Source organism: Falco peregrinus, chromosome 16 (assembly GCF_023634155.1).
Source record: "Falco peregrinus isolate bFalPer1 chromosome 16, bFalPer1.pri, whole genome shotgun sequence".
In the NCBI taxonomy this organism is placed as follows: Eukaryota; Metazoa; Chordata; class Aves; order Falconiformes; family Falconidae; genus Falco; species Falco peregrinus.
Genome location: NC_073736.1, coordinates 5,888,769 through 5,909,884, shown reverse-complemented (window position 1 = coordinate 5,909,884; position 21,116 = coordinate 5,888,769). Strand labels below are relative to the sequence as shown.

Below are 21,116 nucleotides of genomic sequence, written 5' to 3'. Positions count from 1 at the left end.
CAGCCCCGGCTCTGTAACACGCACCTCTGTGCAACTGCAGGATGGAGACATGCTGGCACCCAGAGGAGAGGCGCCTGGGGAGCAGGAGGTGTAGGAAAGCAAACACACCTGTGCCTATTGTGGCCAAGCAAGAACAAGTCTGTGCCAGAGAACAAGTAATGCCAGCAGTGGCCAGAGAAGCAGCACAGGTGGGAAGGACATGGCTTGCAGGGGGATCAGCGTTTGCTCCCATCTGGGAGAGATGGTGGCTGTTCTCTCGGTTCAAGATCCCCACCAGGCCACCCTGTGCAAGAACAGCAACAGCCTTCACCTCCAAAGCTCCTTCCTCACCTCTAAAGCGGCACATTCATGGGAAGAAAGGAGCTCAGCACCCTTAGCCAGAGAAAAGGTACTTCAAAGGCTGGCTTAAGATCTGACAAATTTGCCAAACATCCCAAATCCAGGCCAGGATCTCGCTGCTCTCAGGCACAGTGAGAACACTTGGAGCTGCCGTCCTCTTTAAGCTCATCCACTCTCACAGAGTGGATGAGAAAAGCTTTGTATGAAGCTTCTGTATGTCAGAAGAAATTACTGCTTTTGCATCATTAGTACAAGGTAAAGCAAGTTAATGATTCATCCCACACAATACAAATACACCTTCATCTTCATTAATTGTACTTTCTCACAGGATCTCATTCCTGACAACCCCACAGTTCACAGGGAATTTGTGTCTGGGCCCCTGACATGCCTACAGCAGGAGAGCAAAGAAACGAGGCTGAAGATGGCAGAAAACCTCCTGTTAATCATTTTTCATTTTAAAGAGCTTACAATGTTCTTGGTCTGTAGAGACAAGACCAACCCTTGCCCAGCCAGACTCCTGCTCTTCCCACAGGGCTGAGGGGACCCAAAGAGGCTGGAGAGAGAAGGGAAGGGAGACAGACCTGCTCTTCCAGCACAGCCAACCAAGGTTTTCTTAGGGACACTGGTTTCCAAAAAATGTGCAACAGCTTAAAAAAAAACACCCAAAAACCACCTGGGTTTATCCATCTTTTCCCTACAAAGCCATGCCACTCTTGGTTGGAGGTATCACAAGATCAGGAGCCAGGTCAGTCCTTGCAGCAAGGGGCTGTCCTGCCCAGGATGATAAGAAATGAAATCAGAGCTCAAGGGTGATGTTGCAATGCCAACAAAGAGGAGGGGGCTGGCTGGACACTTGCATACCCAGACTGGGACCCCATCAGGCTCCCCAGTGTCTTTGGGCCAGGTGTAGGGACCCATCTTCAAACCAAGGAGTCACAACTGCCCTCTGTCCGAGCAGAAAGCCACCTCAGAGGTACCCACCTCCCAGCAGAAGACCTTCCACGGACCTGACCCCAACACAGCGCTGGCCTCCTTCCCAAAGGAGACAGAGGTGCCCCGGACTGTGTCTGGGAGCCCACCCTTGGGTGGCTGTTGTGCAACGGCAGTGTGTAATCAGAAGGTAAATAACAGCGTGCACCCTCAAAGCACCAGCAGAGCTGCATGGGCATTGGCTTCCCTGCCCTCACGTGGGGTGGTGCTCACCTGCCAGAGTTTTTGGATGCTATTCCTTTAAGGCACAACAGGTGGAAATGCAGGGCTAGAGGTACAAGGAGTATTTAAAACAGCCTGGCACGGCCAGAGCCTGTGTCCGGCTGTGGCAGGGAGGCAGGACACTCGCAGAAGGTCCTGGGCTGGGCCACCGAGACACCAGCAAACCCAGGAGCGTTCTGGCTGAAAGGAAAAGCAAGTACGAAACAGTCTGCAGAAGTAACTCGGAGTGTAAGTAATGCCTCTTCGTTGTCTTTCTGAAACGCAAAATCTTTTGTGCTACCACTTTGAGGTGGGGAAGGAGAAGAATGAAAGTCTTGAGACACTTCTAAGGACTCCTCCTCGCACACGTGGGGAGGGAAGCAGCAGCTCCGCACCAGCAGCGAGTAGGTGTGCAGGTCTTGCTGGTGGGGAGGCTGATTTCTGTTAAAAGAAGGTCAGAGGCATGGGATCAAGCTAATGATGTTTATATTTTCTTCTCTGCAGTCAATTTTTAATCTTTCTTTTCTGGAAAAATGTTAATTATCATTACAGTGTTTGCATTAAATTTGAAGGTAGAAAATAACAAATGTTAGTAAATATTGCTGTAGTAATCTAAACTGTTGCAACTCCATCTGTGATCATTCCAGTCTTCTGAACCACAACGTGGAGACAGTTGTCGGGATGCAGGTTTTGAAATTTAAGAAAAGAGTTGCTGCAGTTATGTTCTAAATGAGCTCTGAAGAGCTATCAAGTTTGCACAGTGGAAAGGAAGATAAATGGATACTGGAGCGTAAGCAAAGGGGATATACGCGAAATAAAAAAAAGATGAAATAAGAGGAAGCTGGCAGACTCCTTTCACGCTTAGGCCAGCAGCAAAGGGGTGGCTTTCTGCACACCTGAATTCTTATTCTTCAGAGGAAACATTCACATTGGACTTTTAATATTTTTCATCCAAAGTACAGAGAGATACCACCTCCTCGTAGCCACCGTGCTGCTGTTAGTGACACATGTGCTGGCACTACCCATCCGTCCAGCAGCTGTCACTGTACAGACCGTGGCTGCACTGTGAGTTCCTGCAATATGAGTAGTGTTAGACTAGAAAAATAGTTGAACAGCATCAAAGTTTGTTTCACTTTCCAGACCAAGAGACAAACAAAAAGCAAGACACAAGTGAACCGTGACACTCTTATCTGAAAAGCAACAAGGTGGTGCACAGGGCATCTAACAGCTTAAAAGATAAAATTATGTCACAAGGTAGCGTGTGGTATACCTCACAGCTTCAAGGGACGTAACATTAGGCCAGCAGCACTATCTCAGCAGGAATTTCAGACACTGCCATGAGGGCTGCCTGATCATTGTTTTTCATTTGTTTTCCAGAACATATTGCTCATGGGACAGTATTTAAATGGCACTTACAAGTATTCTTAGCTAGGAGTGTCACAAGTACTGCAGAAATTCCTGAAAACTGTCATTTCTTAGTAAACCCTGATAATCTTCAGTAAGATCTGCCTAGCTGTTTCTACCCACTGCATCACAAAATTAGCATCTCCTATTTATTCGGTCCATACTGTAAAGGAGGCATCAGTTCGGAACGTGAAAGACTTCTTTTCTGTATGTGTTTAGGTCAGCTTGATCTTTTATCTTCAAGTTGATTGCTTGTTCAGAACTCCATGAAAATGGAGTGGATCAGTGGCTTTTCCCCATCCCACTACAGCAAATAAAACTTGCAGTAAGGTGATCTATGCAGCCATCTCGATGGGCAGGGTAAAGGTGTAGATAGCCCCAGTTCTGTGCAGCAAGAAGGCTGTTGCTGTGCTCTTCTTCCAGGCACAGAAGTCATCAGCTCCTCCATAAATCACCCCTAGCACATGTGCCAGTGCTGCTCCTCACAGCATAACCCCTGATGCTGCTGCTCAGCACTGCCTGTCTCTTCAACAGTTTGCATCTGTCCAGCTTTGTGGCATTAGTGGGCTTTGCTTCAAAAGGCTTTGAAGGAAAAGATTTCTATAATTTACCCCATTCTATGCGTTATTATTTCTCAAATACTTGAATAACAGTAAACACTCCACAAAACAGGAGGACAGTGTGACAACCGAATCCTCATGTTTCATTGATCCCATGGCTCGACCTTGATGCCGGTCATTGCCAAGAGCAATAGTTAATAGCTAATGGATTGGACCGCACTGATCCCTGGCAAGCTGCATTAGGAGCATCCCGGTTTCTCAGAGCCCAGCCTTGCAGCTGAGTCAGCAGAATTTGGGAACTGAACTCTGGTATTTCATACCCAGCAAGAGCAGCTGCTTTGCTGGGGTTTGCGTAACTCCGAGCTCAGGTCCTGATCTCTTTCAAATGCTTATAAATCCAAAGATATTGCTGAGAGAGATATGACTGAGTCACAGAAGCACCGTAGAAGCCCAGGTCCTGCAACGAACGGGATTTAGAAGAGCTAACCTGGTCAGAGAGCACTTTCTGCTGGAAACCTGAAAATACTATCTTAAAATTTAGATGCATCTAGCGCTGGAGGGGAAGGTGATGTTCCCAAGCCAGGCTGACCCTGCAGTGCTTTCAGCATGGAGGGATCTGAGGAAGTGTCCAAGTCGACTGAGAAACCCAGTCCCAGGAGGTCTCACACCACAGTGACCTGCCTCCCACCACCCTGCAAAAGCACCACCAGCCACTTCTGTGGCTGGAGAAACACTGAAGATGTGGTCCATGTAAGCAAGAGAGACTGACTGTGGGTCTAACCCCCCCCGGAGCTTTACGTACAGCATTCAGATTTCTTTGTCACTCGGTGGAGGTATAACGCAGCGAGGTTTAAGAGCACAGCAATGTACCAAATCGAAACAGAGAGCGTTATCCATTTTCAAGATGATACAAAGACAACAAAACCATTTAGCTGTCCTGAGTTGGAAAGCAAGAAAAAAGGTCATTATGTTGCAGAGGACCTTGTAATTTTTCCATTTGCATGGCTGCTCACACCAAACCCATGCTGCGGGGGGTCCGTGTCTCACCCAGCACTAACCAGCACATGCACACACCAAGGTCTCATGCATGTCGGTGGTAGGAAGAAACACGACAAAATCCAAATTATGCAAGCATGTTACAAGTTGTAATGAGTTTTAACCTGTCGCTATAGTATAGATATTTGGGTTTCATTTATGCTTGAACCCTTTCCAGGTTTCACATGCACTCACACACCCCCACGGGCACTCTGGGTGGGGGTTTCAGCAGCCCTTTCCTGGGCTCACAGTCACAAATACAGCAACTCAAGCTAAGCATGGAAATAGGCAACTAGGAGAAAGTTAATGCCATTTACCTGGCAATGGCTATTTCTCCTGTTTTAAAGCATATTAAAACTAAATATTTTGACTTGTTAGTATCAATCTTGCTAATGATTATCCTATCCTGTTCTGTTCTGGTTTGGGGTGATATAATTCTTTGAAATCCCTGTTGCATTGCACACACAAACACAGCAGCATTCTGCAAACAGCTGGAGAGCATGGAGCCACCCCCGCCTGGCAGAGCATCCTGGACAAGACAATGCCATTGCCCTCACCTTGGTGACACTGGTGTCCAGAGGCCAGAGTTCAGAATGGAAAGCTCGTGCACCAACGTGCAAACTCCCAGCTCCTGAATTCAGCTGGAATACTGGTTTTGTGCTCTAAAACCTTCAAAACCTGTCAGATCAGGTCAGGGAAGGAAGCCAGCAGCGTTGGTGATGCAAAATGAAAGTAAATACACAAAACCAAGATTTGGATTGTAGCTTAAAAAAACCCAACCAAAAACAAACAAAAACAAACAAAAACAAAGAAAGAGGAGTACAGCCACAGCCCACAGCTGGTAGTAATCCAAAGGCAGCCGACTTGCAACACGGACTTTGCAAACACCAGACACATTCACGCGGCGCAAAGCTTTCCCCACAGCTGCTTCTCTGCCAGCCCTGCACAACGAGGGGAGATGGGGGGAACTACTGCAAAGTTTTAATCCCCCCTTGCCATCACCTATCAAAATGTTTTAAACTAACCACCGGGACGGCTCACCAGCCTGCGGCAACTGGCCCAACAGCGTGGGCGAGCTGAAGGCCAAAATGCCAACAGGGGTGGCTGCCGAGCACGTTGCCAGCACCTTGCACCCACGGCTTCTTTGCCCTGTGCTGCAGAGCAGCTTTTTGGGGACACCATCCCGGCAGGGATAACTGGGCACCCTCCCAACCAGTCCATTGCACTGCCTTGCAGACAGTTTCTCACTAGGTTTCCTAATGCATCAGGTTTAAGACAGCAGCATCGTTGCTTGCGTAGACATACGTGGCACAGATCTTGCATCCACGTTTCCCCCAGCCTCTGTGATCCCTCCTGCCTGGCAGCTCTGGTGCTCCGATGGCCATGCCAAGTGGGCTGTGGGCACCAACCCACAGTGTCATGCACATCAGCTACCAGACAAGGTCCTGGCAGCCTGTCCTGCTGCAATGTGCTAGGATGAGGTTTTCACTGCAGAAGAGGTTTCCAGTGTCCCTCTGTCCGTGGGCATACCATGGTCTCATGTGCCCAGTCCTTCTTGCTCCAAGAGCCATCCGAGATCCAATGCAGGCACCTGGACACGCAGGTCAGTGCCTGCAAGAAGGGGAAGCAGGAGATGTGGACAAGAGCAAGAAGGGGAACCCAGTGTGACATCAGATCCCAACCCAGCCACGTCACCCAGCCCCCAGGCAAAACCAGTGCAGGAGCATCAGCCACCTGCAAAGTCAGTGCAAGTGCTCCCGTATGGGGTGACCAAAGGCAGCTGGAAAGTTTTGGGAGCACTGCATAAGCTTCATGCTTTGTGACAACCACCAGACCCCACCTGGACTTAGGGAAACCTTCCTCTGAAGCCACTGGTGCTGCCAGAGTCAGAAAGCACATACTGATATGGTTGTGCATCTGTATATAGAGCCCAAAATGAATCCTTATCTCCACTGCCAGCTCCAGGAATCATTTCACCAATGCTGCAGCAAAGGAGCACTGGGTTTTTTCCCCTCTCCCTACTCCTTGAAAGTTAGGATAGACTGGTGAGAAGCTGCAGCTGAGTGGCAGAAGTACAGGCTGGGCACAGGCGCTTCACCCTCTCCAGCACACTCACATTAAGCTTGTTTCCCAGCCGCTCTGGAGATGGCATACATGGCATTTCCCTCTGGTTTCAAGCCTCTCGACTCTTCTACAGCCCCCTGCAAACCTCTGCTGTCCCGTCTCCTCTGTCCTTTCAACTCCCCCTCCATCTGCAGAAGCACGAACACAAATCGCTTGCACAGTCACTTACTTGCGCTCCCTTTCATATGAGCTCAGCAGCCTTTTCTCTTCCCTGCAGCTCTGAGGTTTAGACCTTGAGCTCTGACTAGAGGCAGCACATCCAGCAGCGAAAGTTCATTGAAAGCAAGGACCAACAGCTTGATGAAAGTCTCCTCCAGCAACTCAAACAGCTCTTGCCTGATGCAGAGTGACCTGCAAAGCCCATTTGCACCATTTTTGCAAGCTAGGAAGTGCCGCTGCCCCAGCACAACACGCACCTGGGAGCAGGAGGGGGTTTCCAGCCACCCAGCTCCGTGGATGATCAGCGTGACAGTTCAGCACAGATTTTTACATAACTGGTAGCTGGGCTGGCTCAGACTTGCTGTACGTGGGAGTTTTCTCCATTCATTCAGTGACTGGGGGAAGGTTTTCACAGCATTTGAGGTAACGAGACTAGGGACAACTCAGAGCTGCAGATGCTGGTCATGTGAGCACGCAAGAATCGCTGCTCTTGTGCGGGCACAAGTGCACATGTCCTCAGAGATAGAAGGGTAAAAATTCTTTCCTGCTCTAACATGCATACGAGGACCCTGATGCCAGCACTCCTGCATGCATCTTTCTTGACACAGATTTTTTTTTTTTTTTTTTTTTGAAACAAAGGTCTTGGTAACCCTTCCCTACCTGACAAGATGATGTTGCCTGTAACCCTGAAGTAGCCATTTGCTTTGGGAATGAATCAGACTAACCAATTATTCAAATTTTGCCAAGAAGGGGAAAGCTGAACTGGGATGCTGCCTTCACTGGAGGGCAGAGAGGTGACCATCAGCCAGAGGAACTGCTCTTAGCACGGGGCAAATATCAAGGCCCTTTTTGTGCCATATTGTTTGCTTTCTACAGAATATGTTATGCTTGTCTTGCTGGCTCCTTCTGGAATGTGTTTGAAAGAGCATTTTTCATGCTCAGTGAGTTAATTATTAGCCCTGGACAAGTGACCACTGAGCAATTATAAATCACAATACAAGGAAGAAAGAACAACAGAACACCATTCATCTCAACACGGAAATAAGCCTTTTTCTTCTACCAGGAATTACCCTTAATAAAATTGTGTCACTTGACGCCTTGAAATCAAATTCCTCTACGTTTTTATAAAGGCTTTCTTTGACACCCAGCATTTATCTGGTGCTTGGGTAGGCAGGCAGGCAGCAGCCATGCTCAGGTAACGCACATTTCCACCACCAAACCCACTGGCACACATGGTTCAGGCTGAAGAAAACAGTTCAGTGAGTTAAGAGCTTCGGCTTCCTCTGGCCATCACTCAGCCCAGAACAAGGGGAAGGTCAGAAATATTCACCCTGAAGACTATGGACACGTTTCCAGAGACAGGCGGTTGGGTTTGGCATGCCCCAGTAACCATCACTGAGCCCTGGCCAAGGGTTAATGGTGGCACAGAAGGTTTGGGTGGCTGTACAGGTGCGACAGGGCTTTACTGGGTGTAAGTCTGATTCTTGGAGGGGTGGGTGCAAGCGGTAAATCCTTGCATCTCACCAACTTTAGCAGCAGTTGGGGAAAGAAAAAAAAAAAAAAAAGGTAATATTACCCTTTCTCTCTTTTGCATGTCCTTGAGGAGACCAGGGAAATAAAGAACAGTAATTAAATACTGGCTCCCACAGGAACTCTGCTTGATGATGAGGAAGAAATTTTTACAGTGAGGTTGGCAAGACACTGGCACCATTGCCCAGAGCAGCTGTGGGTGCCCCATCCCCAGAAGGGTTCAAGGCCAGGTTGAACAGGACTTGGAGCAACCTGGGCTGGTGGCAGGTGTCCCTGCCCGTGGCAGGGGGCTTGGACTAGTTGACCTTCAAATGTCCTTTCCAAACCAAGCCATTCTGTCAGAGCAGCTTTTCCTAAGGAGTGCTTTTGGCACCCAGGCTCACAAGTGAACAAGCCTTCCTTTCACTGTGTGGACAACACTGAAAGAAAACATGACCCCAGCTATTAAACAATTAAAAGCAGCAATATCTCCTGGCAAGGGCCAAGTGAGCAGTTGAGCTCCGGATTGCCCCCTGACCCTCATGCCTGCCAGGGCTCAGTGGCTTTTGGACCATTTTTGGACTTCAGCCTTGCCATGGGCTGATCTGGCTTACAAGTGTAAAACCTGATACCACTTCTGATTCTGAATCAAGTCTCTTCTGGTTTGGCCAAAATTGCTTTTTATGCTGTGCACACCGCTGCTGCTGCCTGCCCAAGGGACATTGCCAGAGCAGAGTGCCCCAGGGACAGATATGTTGGTGGCTTGCAGGCATTGCGTTAACCAAGTTCGTCATAAGAACAGCTCCCCTCAATTTACAGAAGGGGAGACTGGTGTTGCCATGAGACCCACGGGCAGTCGTGATGCCATGCAGCAACACAGGCAAGAGCAGTGTTTTCAGCTCCCTCTTCCCCATGCAACTGCTGGGCAGAAGGGATTAAACGCTATATTCTCTCTAGCTCAAGTAGCCACAGCCCTGGTATCCTCCAGACATGAGGCGATTAGATTACTTGATCAGTTAACTTAATCATTTTGCAAGTATGATTTTTTCACCAACGTCTGTGCCTTTTCCAGGGAATGCAAGAAAAATGCCTGCACTGGCATTCGTCTTGCTGCTCGCCTTCCTCCCAGCTGAAACTGTAAGCAGCAGATACAACCCCAAGGCAGCAAGTAAGTGTAACCTGCGTGGGACACGGGTCCTGTGGGTGGCCTAAGACCAGAGGTGGCATCACTAAGGGGGGGAAGCAGGATTCAGGGTATCCCTACCCCATGGCTGCCATGGGACCTTTTGGACCACAGGGTGCTGCAGAGCCCTGGGTCCATGCTTGCACCAGTACCCCTGCCCTGCAGCCCGCTGGGGCTCGTGGCACAGCTGATGTTTACAGCCAGCGTGTTTTCCTCTTGCAGTCTCCAGCCCTGTGGTGGGCCCACAGCAGGTATACGGTCTGCTCAACGGGTCGGTTACCATCAAATGCTTCTACCCTCCCACCAGCGTGAACAGGCACGACAGAAAGTATTGGTGTAGGGAATCGACCACGGGCTGCATAACTGTTGTCTCCACCAACGGCTACACTGCTCCAGGCTACCAAGGCAGAGTCTCCATCACCAACTACCCGCAGGCAGAACACTTCCAGATTAACATCTCTGCGCTTACAGCAGCGGACACAGGCACCTACCAGTGTGGCATTGGTATCAATGGCAGAGGGCTCTCCCACAAAGTCAGTCTGGATGTTTCTGAAGGTAATCAGTTTGGGGGCTTTTGAAAGTATTATTTTCTTTAACTTTCCCCCCCTCTTTTTAATCAGGCTCCACAGATAGCCTGTCCAGTGTCTAAGAACTCAAGATGTTCCATGCATTCAGGAAAAAGCAGTTTTCATTTTCCCCTGTTTACAGAATGAATTTTTTGATCAAAAATCTGGCATAAAATCGGATTAACTAAACCTTATCTCAAGGTCACAAACACTGCTTAAAAACTGCTGACCTCTCCCAGTCACTAAAATTTAGGGAGATGCAGTCGGAGGGCAGAGCTGCCCATCACTCCGACGTGATCACCCCAGCCCACGGCTGAGGCTGTGCAAGCCAAGCCTGTGCACAAGTCCACGAGGGCACGGTGTGCAGGATGGCACCCCACCACCGGGCAAGGCTCAGGGTGCAGAGCATGGTGCAAACTCGTGGCACGGTCCTCAGCAAGAAGGCTTTGGGACAAACCACACTACGAAGTGGGCAGTGGTACAGCAGAGACCTCAGCCCTGAAGTATGCGAGAAGCATGGGATGCAGCTGGGTGGACAGTGCTCTGGCCAGGAGTGGCATGTGGTCATGAAATACAGGAAAGCAGGGAGAAACCCCGTGCATAAAAAAAGCCTTCAGAGCTGCCCACGGTTACTGACGGAACAGGCAGTAGACCCTAACCGGTGTCTCTGTACGGACAGGGCCACACATACCCGAGGGAGCAGAGCTCTTCTATGTGAAGCTGCATGGCACCGTGACCATGTCCTGCAGCTTTGGGAATAACAGCGCGAGCATGAGGAAATTCTTGTGCAAGATGGAGAAAACCAGCTGCCGTACCATCGTCGATAGCAGTGGTGACGTTGACAAGGACTACATAGGGCGAGTTCTGCTGAGCAACGAGGAGCTTCCAGGCTCCTTCAGCATCGTGATAACTCAGATGGGCTGGGAAGACTCTGGCTTGTACCTGTGTGGGGTTGGCGTCTATGGGGAACAAGGAGAAACAAAGCAACTGGACGTGCATGTCTATGAGGGTAAGCACGCTCTTCCCAGTGTTTTTTTTCCTTTCATCTCTGCTTCTTTTTAGGAGTACCACTAGCAGTTTCACTTTATTTAACAAGAATTTGAATTTCCCTTTGCAGAGTGCTATGAGCCTATCCTCTTATCTCGAACACTTTTCTATTGATTTAACTATATGTGATGTACTACTACTGTCACTACTAAAGCTTGTATTAAGACTTAACCTTCCCAACAGCAGCTAACACTCTTCCCCAGTCTGGCTAGCCCAGGACTCCAGAAGACAAACTCTGCCCCCCAGTTTGAGACAAGCAAACTGTCTCTTCAAGTCTTGATTCCTTAAATGCCAAAACGACAGACTGAGAAAGGAGATCTACCCTTCCCCCAGCAAAGGGAGCAAAACTGAAATGTCAGTACATGATGGCAACCACCCAGTGAATTCGGGTTAAAGCAAAGGCCTGACAGACACTTTAGGGCCAATTTCTAACAATGCTAGGACAGCCTTCTGCCATCTGCACCCCTGAGCTTCCCCTAGCTGTGCTTCAGCTCTGATAGAACTTAGTCCCTTGGGAGGGTGCCACACGGACAAGAGTTAAATGTGTACAGATGCTCATTACATTTTTTTATCTCCAGAGGCAAACTCTCCCCAAAGAACGCTCACAGTAACTGCAGTAAAAGGAGGTTCCGCAACTTTTCAATACAACTATATACCTATCAAAAAGTCCTCAGAGAAGTACTGGTGCAAGTGGAGAAACAACGGGTGTGCTCGGATCATAGACACCTCTGGGTTTGTGTCGGGCTTGTATGAAGGAAGGGTGGCCATGTACGACAGCCCAGTGAACTACACGGTCACCATCATCCTGAACCAGCTGAAGGAGAGTGACAAAGGCTATTACTGGTGCATGACAGATGAGGAGAAGGAGCAGCAATCATCAGCTGAGCTGAAGATCATTGAAGGTACGGGCTCGCAAGTTGGTGGTTTGCTGCCTGCTCAGGAGGTACAAAACCTCCCAAGCACCCAAGGGAGCAGATCTGGCTCTTCGGGAAGAGATGCGAGATGCAACTCTGAACTTTCATCCCATAAGGTGAAACGTTGTACCAATCCCCCCACCCCCCAACACACCTCATTAGCTTTAAAATGGAAACACAAGGTTTCAGTTTTATGGGAAAGTGTTCACAAAAGTTTCTCACGCAAGTATTTAAGCCTTGCAAACCCTGTCGTCCACACACACACATTCACTCAGAGGTGCACATAAAGCATCTTTAACGTTAACTCAGCTATGTAAGGAGCACTGTCCCTCAGAGGGACATCCCCTGATTCACCATCTCTAGCAGCACCACTGCCTGCCAGTTACCCTTCCCACCACAGAAGCCACTAACGTCAGCCTTGATGTTCTCTTTGCCCTTGCAGGAGAACCTGGGCTGCAGGGAAAGAAGGAAGTGGAGGCACGAGTGGGTTCACGGGTTGATTTAACTTGCTCTTACGGATGCAAGTACTACTCCTACCAGAAGTACTGGTGCAAGTGGAGCAGCACCAGTTGCACCCCCATGCTTGCTACTGACCAAAGGCAGCCGGGGCCAGACGTTACCTGTGACACTGACAACAAGACGGTTATCCTGAGCTTCAACTCGGTGGCAAAGACAGACGAGGGGTGGTACTGGTGTGGAGTGAAGCGCAACGGCCTCCTTGGGGAAACCATGGCAGTGCACCTGTGGGTGACTGAAGGTGAGCTCCGAGGCAGGGGCAGGCAGGGGGCTTTCCTGCTTCTCAGGGCTGGGAAGGACGCTGCTTTCTGCTGAGATAAACGTCCTCCCCATGGCCACTAGGCTGCAGCACCTCAAAACAGAAGCGTTGTCACCCAGGCAGCCTCCCATGCTCAGCGCCGAGATCACCCTGACTTGGCACAACTTGTAGATGTTTTCATCTACACGTTGGGTTTTGCTTCCCCGTCGTAAAAAAAAACCCAACAAAACACCAGTCCAAAAATCCTTTCCTTCCACACCATTTTAACTTTTTAACTCTGTCCTGACAAATTATTGCTATTCCAATTTGTAATTAGTAAATTATGTAAAATAGCATTTCGCTTAAGCAACATCCGACACCTGTCAGGTGAAGGACTGCATGTAGTTCAGAGACATCTCGCTCCAAGGAGCTCATTATCTTAACAAACAGGAAAGCAGCAGGGAGCAGGAAAGCACAGACTATCACCAGCAATAAGGGGCCTAGTCTCAGCTTCGGCGCAATATTTTGGATTTTTTTTTTTTTTTTCTCAAAGAGGAACAGTTAGAAGCAGAGGAAAAAGCATAGCACTAGATATCCCACAGGCAACCGTGCTAAGTGGATGGTGGTCAAAGCAGAACCAGAGAGAAACAGCCTCACTTCAGTGCCTTTGGTGGGTAGAATTAAAAGCAAACCAAGTATTCAGAATTTGTTCTGGAAATATTAGAGGCAGAACTTCGAAATGCAAGTCTTTTGGAAAAGTATACAGGTAGAGAGAGCCAGCTTGAGGTTTTTGCAATAAATTACTTGGAATGAGATTATTTCAGCTCTCTAAACCCCATCTTAAGGAGCCCCTCAGGTACAGCCAAAACCCACTTCAGTTCCACATAATGCCCCATTTGTTTCTGCGTTACCCCTCCACGCTGCTGCTCATGTGCCTTCCTTCCCTAGATGCGGGAAGCAGCACCAACCGCAACCTGGATGCTGACCCGGAGCTCCTGAATGTTGACCCCCCCGGCCACACCAAGAGTGACTTCATTCCCCAAGAGCGAGCCTCCAGCGATGCTGGGGTGCCAAGCGCAGATGCCTCAGGAAGGTTAGTTCCCTCCAAGCCTCTGTCACATATCATTTCTGCGAGGTCTGCCTTAACCCGTTATTGGTACTCTGCTCGCACGCTGCACGTGCAAAACAAATTCTTGTCCCCACAGAACTTAGTGCAAAACACCACAGGAAAAGAAGAAAATTGTTACAACAAAAGGGAAGATGACTTGAAATTAATCTCTAGCTTGAGAAAATACAGTCCTAGAAGGGAACAATTAGAGATTCCAGGTACAGAAAAACCAATTGAAAACACTTCTGTCAAGATTAGAGAGCTTTCCCTCACACATTTATAACCAAACTGCTGATGTAGCTGGTTTTGGCACAATGTCTGTCCTACATTTTTATTTGTTTTTTGATTTTATGTGCTAGGATCCAGTTGGTTGATTAAACTGCATCATGCTCACTCAGATTTACCATCCTATACAGATTTTAGACTGCTAGACATTCATATACATTATTCAGTCTTGAATAATTAGAAAAAAATGCTTCTCAGCTTAGTGATCTATCTTTCCCTCCATTCCAGCTCTGAGCAAAGCCATGGCCCCAACGCACTTGTTTTAAGTTTGAGCTGTGCTGGCGCCGTGCTCCTGATCCTTGTGGTAGCTTTCGTCATTTTTAAATACCGGCAGCTGAAGAGATCTGGTGAGTCCCTGCCTTTTCTAGTCTCTCAAGAAATATCAGCAACATTAAGACAGAGGCGATACCTTGAGCATGCCATAGTCTCTGCTGGGATGAGCTGCTCCCACACCGAGCGATGGGCAGAGAAGGGACCCTGCTGCTCCCACTAACCCCACCCCTACAGCTCCAACACCCAGCACACAGGGTGTCTGGGCTGAGACAGAGACCACCCCTCCACAGGCTTTGCGCGTTGCGCTGCATGGTGCCCCCTTGCACAGGTGCTGATGCACTTGCACCAACGCTGAGCGAGCGCACAAGCTATTCACCTCCTCCCTCTTAACAGACCTGGTGTCCGTTGGGAGCTACAGGACGAACATCAGCATGTCAGACTTCGGAAGCGTGAAGGAGTACAGCGCAACCAATAACACCTGCGTGCCAGAGAGCCAGGAGACACGGATAGGAGAGGACGGTAGGTTTCCAACCGATGGACTGCTCTCCAGCCCCAGGGCAAGGGGTGCCGGGGAGAGCTTTGCAGCAGGACCCCACAAAAGCCAAGAAATACCTGCCCACTGATGGCCCCCCAGCCTGACCCCTCCCTTCATCTCCCTGCAGAGCTCATCACCGCCGCAGCCCCCCCGGAAAGCACGGCCGAGACAAAGAAGGCAAAAAGGGTAAGAGGAGGCAGGAGGGAGCCCACTGACCTGGGAGACACCACCACAGTCCTGCAGCCTCTGCCAAAGGAGCTGCCTTTGGCCCAGGGGGCTTATTTATACCCAGGTGTTCTCCATCCTACCTGGATCCAGCCACCTGCTGCAGATCAGCCTCGGGGGGGGGGGGGGGCGGGGCTTAACCCCTTCCTGACCCCATGGTTTAGCAGAGACAATAATAGCAGTCGCCTCATGTCAAACAGTACACTGACTCAGCCCAGGGAAGCATCAGAAGGTCGGAATGGGGTTGTTACCATCAGTATGAAACACTGGGATGAGCAGATGGCCAGAAGCCAGAGCGCGTCCCACCTCCCAGCCTTGCCCCCACGTGGGCTGTGGGTCAGGGGGCAGAGGGAGGTCTCTGCCATTGCAAGGGCTGTGACTTGCTCCCGTGGCCCCTGCCTTGCCCTGCCTTCCCTTGCCTCCCCTCCCCTTGGCTAAGATCATGGTCAAGTGGCATGACTGAAGGTGCCAGACACAAGCCCTTCTTTTTAAAAGCCCCTGACCAAAGGCGATGTGCAGGAGTTGTAAGTGCCGAGAGCTGAACCAAGGCAATAAGGGAACTGTCAGGAGACAAGTAAAACCTGGCAGCTTTAGGACAGGTGAACTGGGTGCCAACACGCAGGGACAGGCATGCTACGGAGTCCCAAACCTGCAAACATGCAGGATCTTCCTGGTGCTCAGCAAAGCCACGATACCCTTGCATCAGTACCGGTGTGACCTGCTGGATTGTCCCACTCATCCAGTCTGCCCATGTCATCCCGAGAAGCTCACAGCCCACTGAACGCTGCCCTTTCCACCGCCACGTGCTGCTGTCCGTCCCCGGCCACGTAACAGTGTCCTCCTGTCCTTCCCCAGAGCTCCAAGGAGGATGCTGACCTCGCCTACTCCACCTTCCTCCTCACCTCCAGCAGCAAGGCGCAGGGCGGCACTGGGGGGGACAGCACTGCCCTGGCTGTGCCCCCCCCGGCCTGGGAGGACCAGATCTGAAGGCGAGAGACTGAGGTGGCAGCAACTGGGACCAGCTCTACCTCAAGGATCAGAGCAAGACATCAGCCAGCAGCGCTGTCTATTGCTACCACGCTTTGCTATAGCTTGACCTTTTTTTGCTTAAATGCAGCTTCGAGGGGTGATTTAGGAGGAATCGTTGGATGCCAAGCGGGGTGGCTGGGCTGGAGGCGTGGGTCTGAGCGAGCAGGTGGGACTGGGAAACGGCAGGAGCCCCAGTGGCTTAACCCCCCGACACCCCCAGCCCCACCAACACCCTTCTAACACAGTGGGCTCTCAGAGGCCAGAAGGCAAATTTTTTGAAATTCTCATTTTCTTTCAAAGGCAGCTGGAAAACCCTCTAGACCGGCGTCTCATGCTTTCGATTCCTCTAAGCTTGCTCATCCAGAGGGCAGTACCCGCAGACCAGACGTGGTCTGAAGTGGTTTTATGCACAAACAATAAAGAATAGCACTGGCTTTCAGCAGACGAGGGGGACTCGTGGGTCCGTGGGAGGGCACGGAGGGAGCACACCCAAAGAAACACAGTAAGGGTGCATGGGGGGGGGGGGGGGGCTTTCTCCTCCTTTTACTGCAGGATTATAGCATCACATCTGGTGTTGCAAATGGCACAGGATGGTAGAAGAAACCCACAATTAATGGAGATAAACCAGAAAGGTTTTGAGTAATGTTTCACATATGCATTTCCATCAAGAGCAGGAATTGATCGCAGCATGACAAAGGCAATCAGGAGAGACTCCAGGACCTTGGGACAACTAGGTGAGGGATCAGGAGTACAAGGAGTGTTCTCCTCTATCCTTCCAGTTGCAGGGGATGATGAGGGAAGAAACAAGAAGAGCCAGCGGCTCAATACCTGGCTCCGAGCCTGGTGTCACCGGCAGAATTTGGGGTTTTTTTGATCATGGGTTGGTTTACACGACATCAGGCCTGCTGGCAACCAACAGGGTACACCTCTCTCAAAAGGGGGAAAAGGATCTTTGCACAGGAGTTATCAGGGCTCGTTGCAAGAGCTTTAAACCAGATTTGAAGATGGAAAAGGGTAAAATCAGGGTTACTAGAGACAAGCCTGGGGGTGGCACGCGAGTGTTTGAGGACAGTGTGCTAGCGAGAGCCTTCTGTCTGCCATCTCAGTGGAGGTAGGGGACGGAGATCCATGCAGCAGCAAAGACACAAGGGTTATTGATGTGTTACAAACCACAGAAGCACCTCAGAATGGTCATGTAGGAATTAGGGGTTCTCCCCCGAGAAAGGCAGTGGGATCAGCAGCCCAGCAGAAGCGCATCTGCACCAATGCATGGTGCACAGGCAACAGGCAGGAGGAGCCGAAAGCTGTTGTGCAGCAGGAAAAACAAAATGTCATGGAAACATGGTGGGATGACTCACACAAACGGAGTGCTGCAATGGATGGCTACAAACACTTCAGAAGAGCTAGGCAAGGGAGGAGAGGTGCTGGGTAGCCCTGCACGTTAGGGAGTGTTCTGATTGTCTGGTGCTTAACGATAGGGTTGAATATTTATGGGCAAGAATCAGTGGGAAGGCCAGCAAGGCAGATATCATGGTGGGAGTCTGTTATAGACCACCCAACCAGGATGAAGAGGCAGGCAAACTATTCTATAAGCAGCTGGGAGAGGTCTCACGAGCTCTAGCCCCTGCTCTCAGGGGAGACTCCAGCCCACCAGATGGCTGCTGGAAATAAAACACAGAGGAGAGGAAACAGTCTCGAAGGTTCCTGGAGTGTCCGTCTGTGCTCAGCACTGGTGAGGCTGCACCTCAGATGCTCTGTTCGGCTGTGGGTCCCTCACTGCAAGAAAGACATTGAGGGGCTGGAGCGTGTCCGGAGACGGGCAACGGGGCTGGTGCAGGGGCTGGACCATAAGTCTGGTGAGGAACAGCTGAGGGAACCGGGGGTGTTCAGCCAGGAGAGGAGGAGAATGGGGGGGGGACCTGACCCCTCTCTCCAACTGCCTGACAGGGGCTGTAGCAAGGCGGGGGTCGGTCTCTTCTCCCAAGTGACAAGCGCTAGGATGAGACGAAATGGCCTCAAGTTGCACCAAGGGTGGTTTAGATTAAATATGAGGGAAAAAAAACCTCTTCACCAAAAGGCTTGTCAAACATCAGAAGAGGCTGCGCAGGGATGTGGTGCAGTCAGCATCCCTGGAGGTGCTGAAATGACATGTAGATGTGGCACTCAGGGACATGGGTTAGTGGTGGCCTTGGCAGTGCTGGGTTGATGGCTGGACTGGACGATCTTAAAGGCCTTTTCCAACCTAAACACTTCTATGATTCTGTGAATCATATGATATGATACATATGACATATGTACAACATATATACATATGATACATACACACATATGGCGACCTGTTATCACCCTGTAGAGCTGATTAGGCGGTAGACACCGGTGTTCACTGGCACTGTGTCCATCTGCACAGTACAGACCAACCTCCCCAGAGCAGCCAAACCAACAATCTCCCCTTTCTGACCTGGAGGCAGAACAACCGAGCCCAATCCGTGCTCCTCTGCCACGAAGCCACCCCACTAAGGGTGGACTTGAAAACCCACCCTTTGCTTCATAAGCCTGAGCCACACATCACTCACACATTTTCCCTGGCTGACTTCATGTTTCTCCAGGCAGAAACGAGGATGACTGTAATTAAATGTTGTCTCTTGGTCTTATTTTTGAGAGTGGATGACTAAACAGAGAAAGGCACTTTATGGATGCATGGATTTCCAAACAGCAGCACGACACTGCTGTCTGTCAGCAAGACGCTGGTTCGGAAAGCTGAATACCCCGCAGGTAAGGCAACATAGGAAGCAGCAATCATGAAGAAGTTGTGACAAAGCAGAGAAGCAATTTTCCCTGAATGGGCTGGGCTGGTTCCTGCCTGGCAAAGAGAGGGGCTGCGGAGGTGTCCGACAGGGCCAGAGCTGTTTGGGAGAGAAGGGGCAGAAACTGCACAGATAAATTCAAATTCCTGAGCCTGTGCTGCTTACGTGCAGCTCCGATAGCAAGCCATAAAATAGAGAGAATGAAGAGCATCACCCTGGCTAGTGTCTGACCTGACAGTGTTGCAGTAAGACCACAAGTATATTTCTGTCTTAGTAAAATATTAGCTACACTTTAAAATGAAAGCAGGATGGTAGCTCAGCAGGGTGCCAGGCAGTGCCTGTTTACATTAATCTACAGATGCTGAGTTTTCATAAAGGATAAAAATTCCTGAATTATGGACCCGCCCCCAGTAAGTACTGGGTTCGCTGTGAGAGGTCAGGCAGCAGCTCCAACTGTACCTGTGTTCTCGGGGCTGCTCTCACATCCCCATTGCCCCAGTCAGCACCGACCGGCAGCAGGGCGAGGACCCCAGGCAGAAGGGTATAGCTCATCTGCCCCATGTCCTAGGCTGCACCCCCTCGGCAGCGTGGTGGGAAGGGGCTTGGATATTGGAAAAGGTGCGGAGGGGCCAGGACAGGTCTGTGCCCGCCCGGAGTTGCTGGAAATAGTGCAACAGAAAAGGCGTGCGCTTGGGAAGTGTCCCCAGGGGTGAGCAGTCATGAAGCTGCAGGAGAAGGCTAAGGTTTGGAAATTTCTGAGAGGAGAAAACCCCTTTTGTTCTCCCTTGGCGTATCTGCTTCCTCTTCAGCCTGCCTGCCGGCATCCTTTGCACAGCTCCGCTCCTCCCGGGAGAGGTGCAGGGGTTGAGAAACATGGGTGAGCTGAGCATCGTGCCAGCCGGCTCTGCCTGCGCCCCTCAGCCCTGGCAGCTGCCTGCAGCTCCTGCTCCTCCCCACCGCTGCCACCTCCATCTGGCACCTCATTTCCAAAGGGGCACAGCCCTGGGCTGCTGCCGTGCCTTGTGGTAGGTGGGAAAGTGGAAAGTTACTATTCTCCATGAAAACAGTAAAACATGCATGGAATGAGGCACGCAACACTCTGCAGTGTATGATCAGTGAACTACGATCAGTAACAACAATTGTGACAGCGTGAGCTGGGGATGCTGAGTAAAACCCACGCTTCTTACTCAAGCTGTGACCCAAAGCCCACCACAATCAATGGAAAGGTCCACAGGGACCCCATCAAGTATCCCCATCTCCTTCACCAGACTTTGCCGAACGTGCTGACTGATGTCCTTTGGTCAGTGACGAGCTGCTCTATCTCATTGCATCACCACTTCACTCCTAATGGTTTTTCTTCAACATAAAATCATGCTACATGCAAGATACTCTGTCATTCTTCAACAGTTGATTTCAAAGGTGGTGTTGTTGAAAGGTCAGCTGTCATGGGCACTGGTAGAGCATGGAGGGATGTATTCACCCATTCATGCCCTGGCATCAGGACAAATGAAAGTCACGCTGAAAAAACCCATGAGAAATTAAGAGAATCAAAGCCCTGAAAGCTTTTCTTTGGCATACACAAATATTTGAGGAAGGATAGAGAGCAATCTAGAGCTTTCCTTTCAAAGTGAAACACCATATCCTGCTCAGCGTGACGGTGAGCTCACCCAGCCAGGTCACCCACCAGGCCTTTTTGGGAAGGGACAAGGACTGTCCCTCCTCCTCTGCAGCCCGAGGAAAGGCGCAGTGCCCACCAGACTGACACAAGGCTCTGGCAATGCTGGTTTGCTGCTGGAGGTCTTGACCAGGGTCTACCTGTGATGGGGATGAAACCAAAGCAGTAACTAGGTTCTCTTTGAGGACGCAAGGACTTTATTCCTTAACAACAAAATCCTGGTAAAGACCCTCCTCTGCAGCTGAAGCCTTCCCTGTGTCACCTCTGCAGCATCATTACAAATTGCCTGAGCTGGAAACAACCAGCGCTCCGTCCGCCCTGGCTGCTGCTGTTTGGCCATACCCAGGGGCAGGAAAGGGAGAGCTGGAGATTTGGGCTGTCCCATGGGGGCAGAGGT

The 21,116-nt window shown here is 50.3% G+C and overlaps 2 protein-coding genes across 2 annotated transcripts in view; one reads left to right on the top strand and one right to left on the bottom strand.

Moving 5' to 3' along the window:
• PFKFB2 (6-phosphofructo-2-kinase/fructose-2,6-biphosphatase 2) overlaps window positions 1-7,114 on the bottom strand; it is a 62,970-nt gene extending 55,856 nt beyond the window's left edge. Inside the window, exon 1 of the mRNA XM_055819882.1 lies at window positions 6,823-7,114. Coding sequence (XP_055675857.1) covers window positions 6,823-6,838 — 16 coding nt within the window. The 5' untranslated portion in view covers window positions 6,839-7,114. The remainder of the gene's footprint in view (window positions 1-6,822) is intronic.
• On the top strand, window positions 66-16,684 carry LOC101919748 (polymeric immunoglobulin receptor-like). Its single transcript, XM_027797089.2, has 11 exons — window positions 66-1,779; window positions 9,394-9,489; window positions 9,727-10,059; window positions 10,750-11,079; window positions 11,696-12,019; window positions 12,474-12,788; window positions 13,734-13,878; window positions 14,407-14,525; window positions 14,845-14,970; window positions 15,114-15,172; window positions 16,067-16,684. Exons 2-11 carry the CDS (start codon window positions 9,408-9,410, stop codon window positions 16,196-16,198), a joined length of 1,965 nt encoding a protein of 654 aa, XP_027652890.2. The 5' UTR covers window positions 66-1,779; window positions 9,394-9,407; the 3' UTR covers window positions 16,199-16,684.
• Window positions 16,685-21,116: the final 4,432 nt, after the last annotated feature.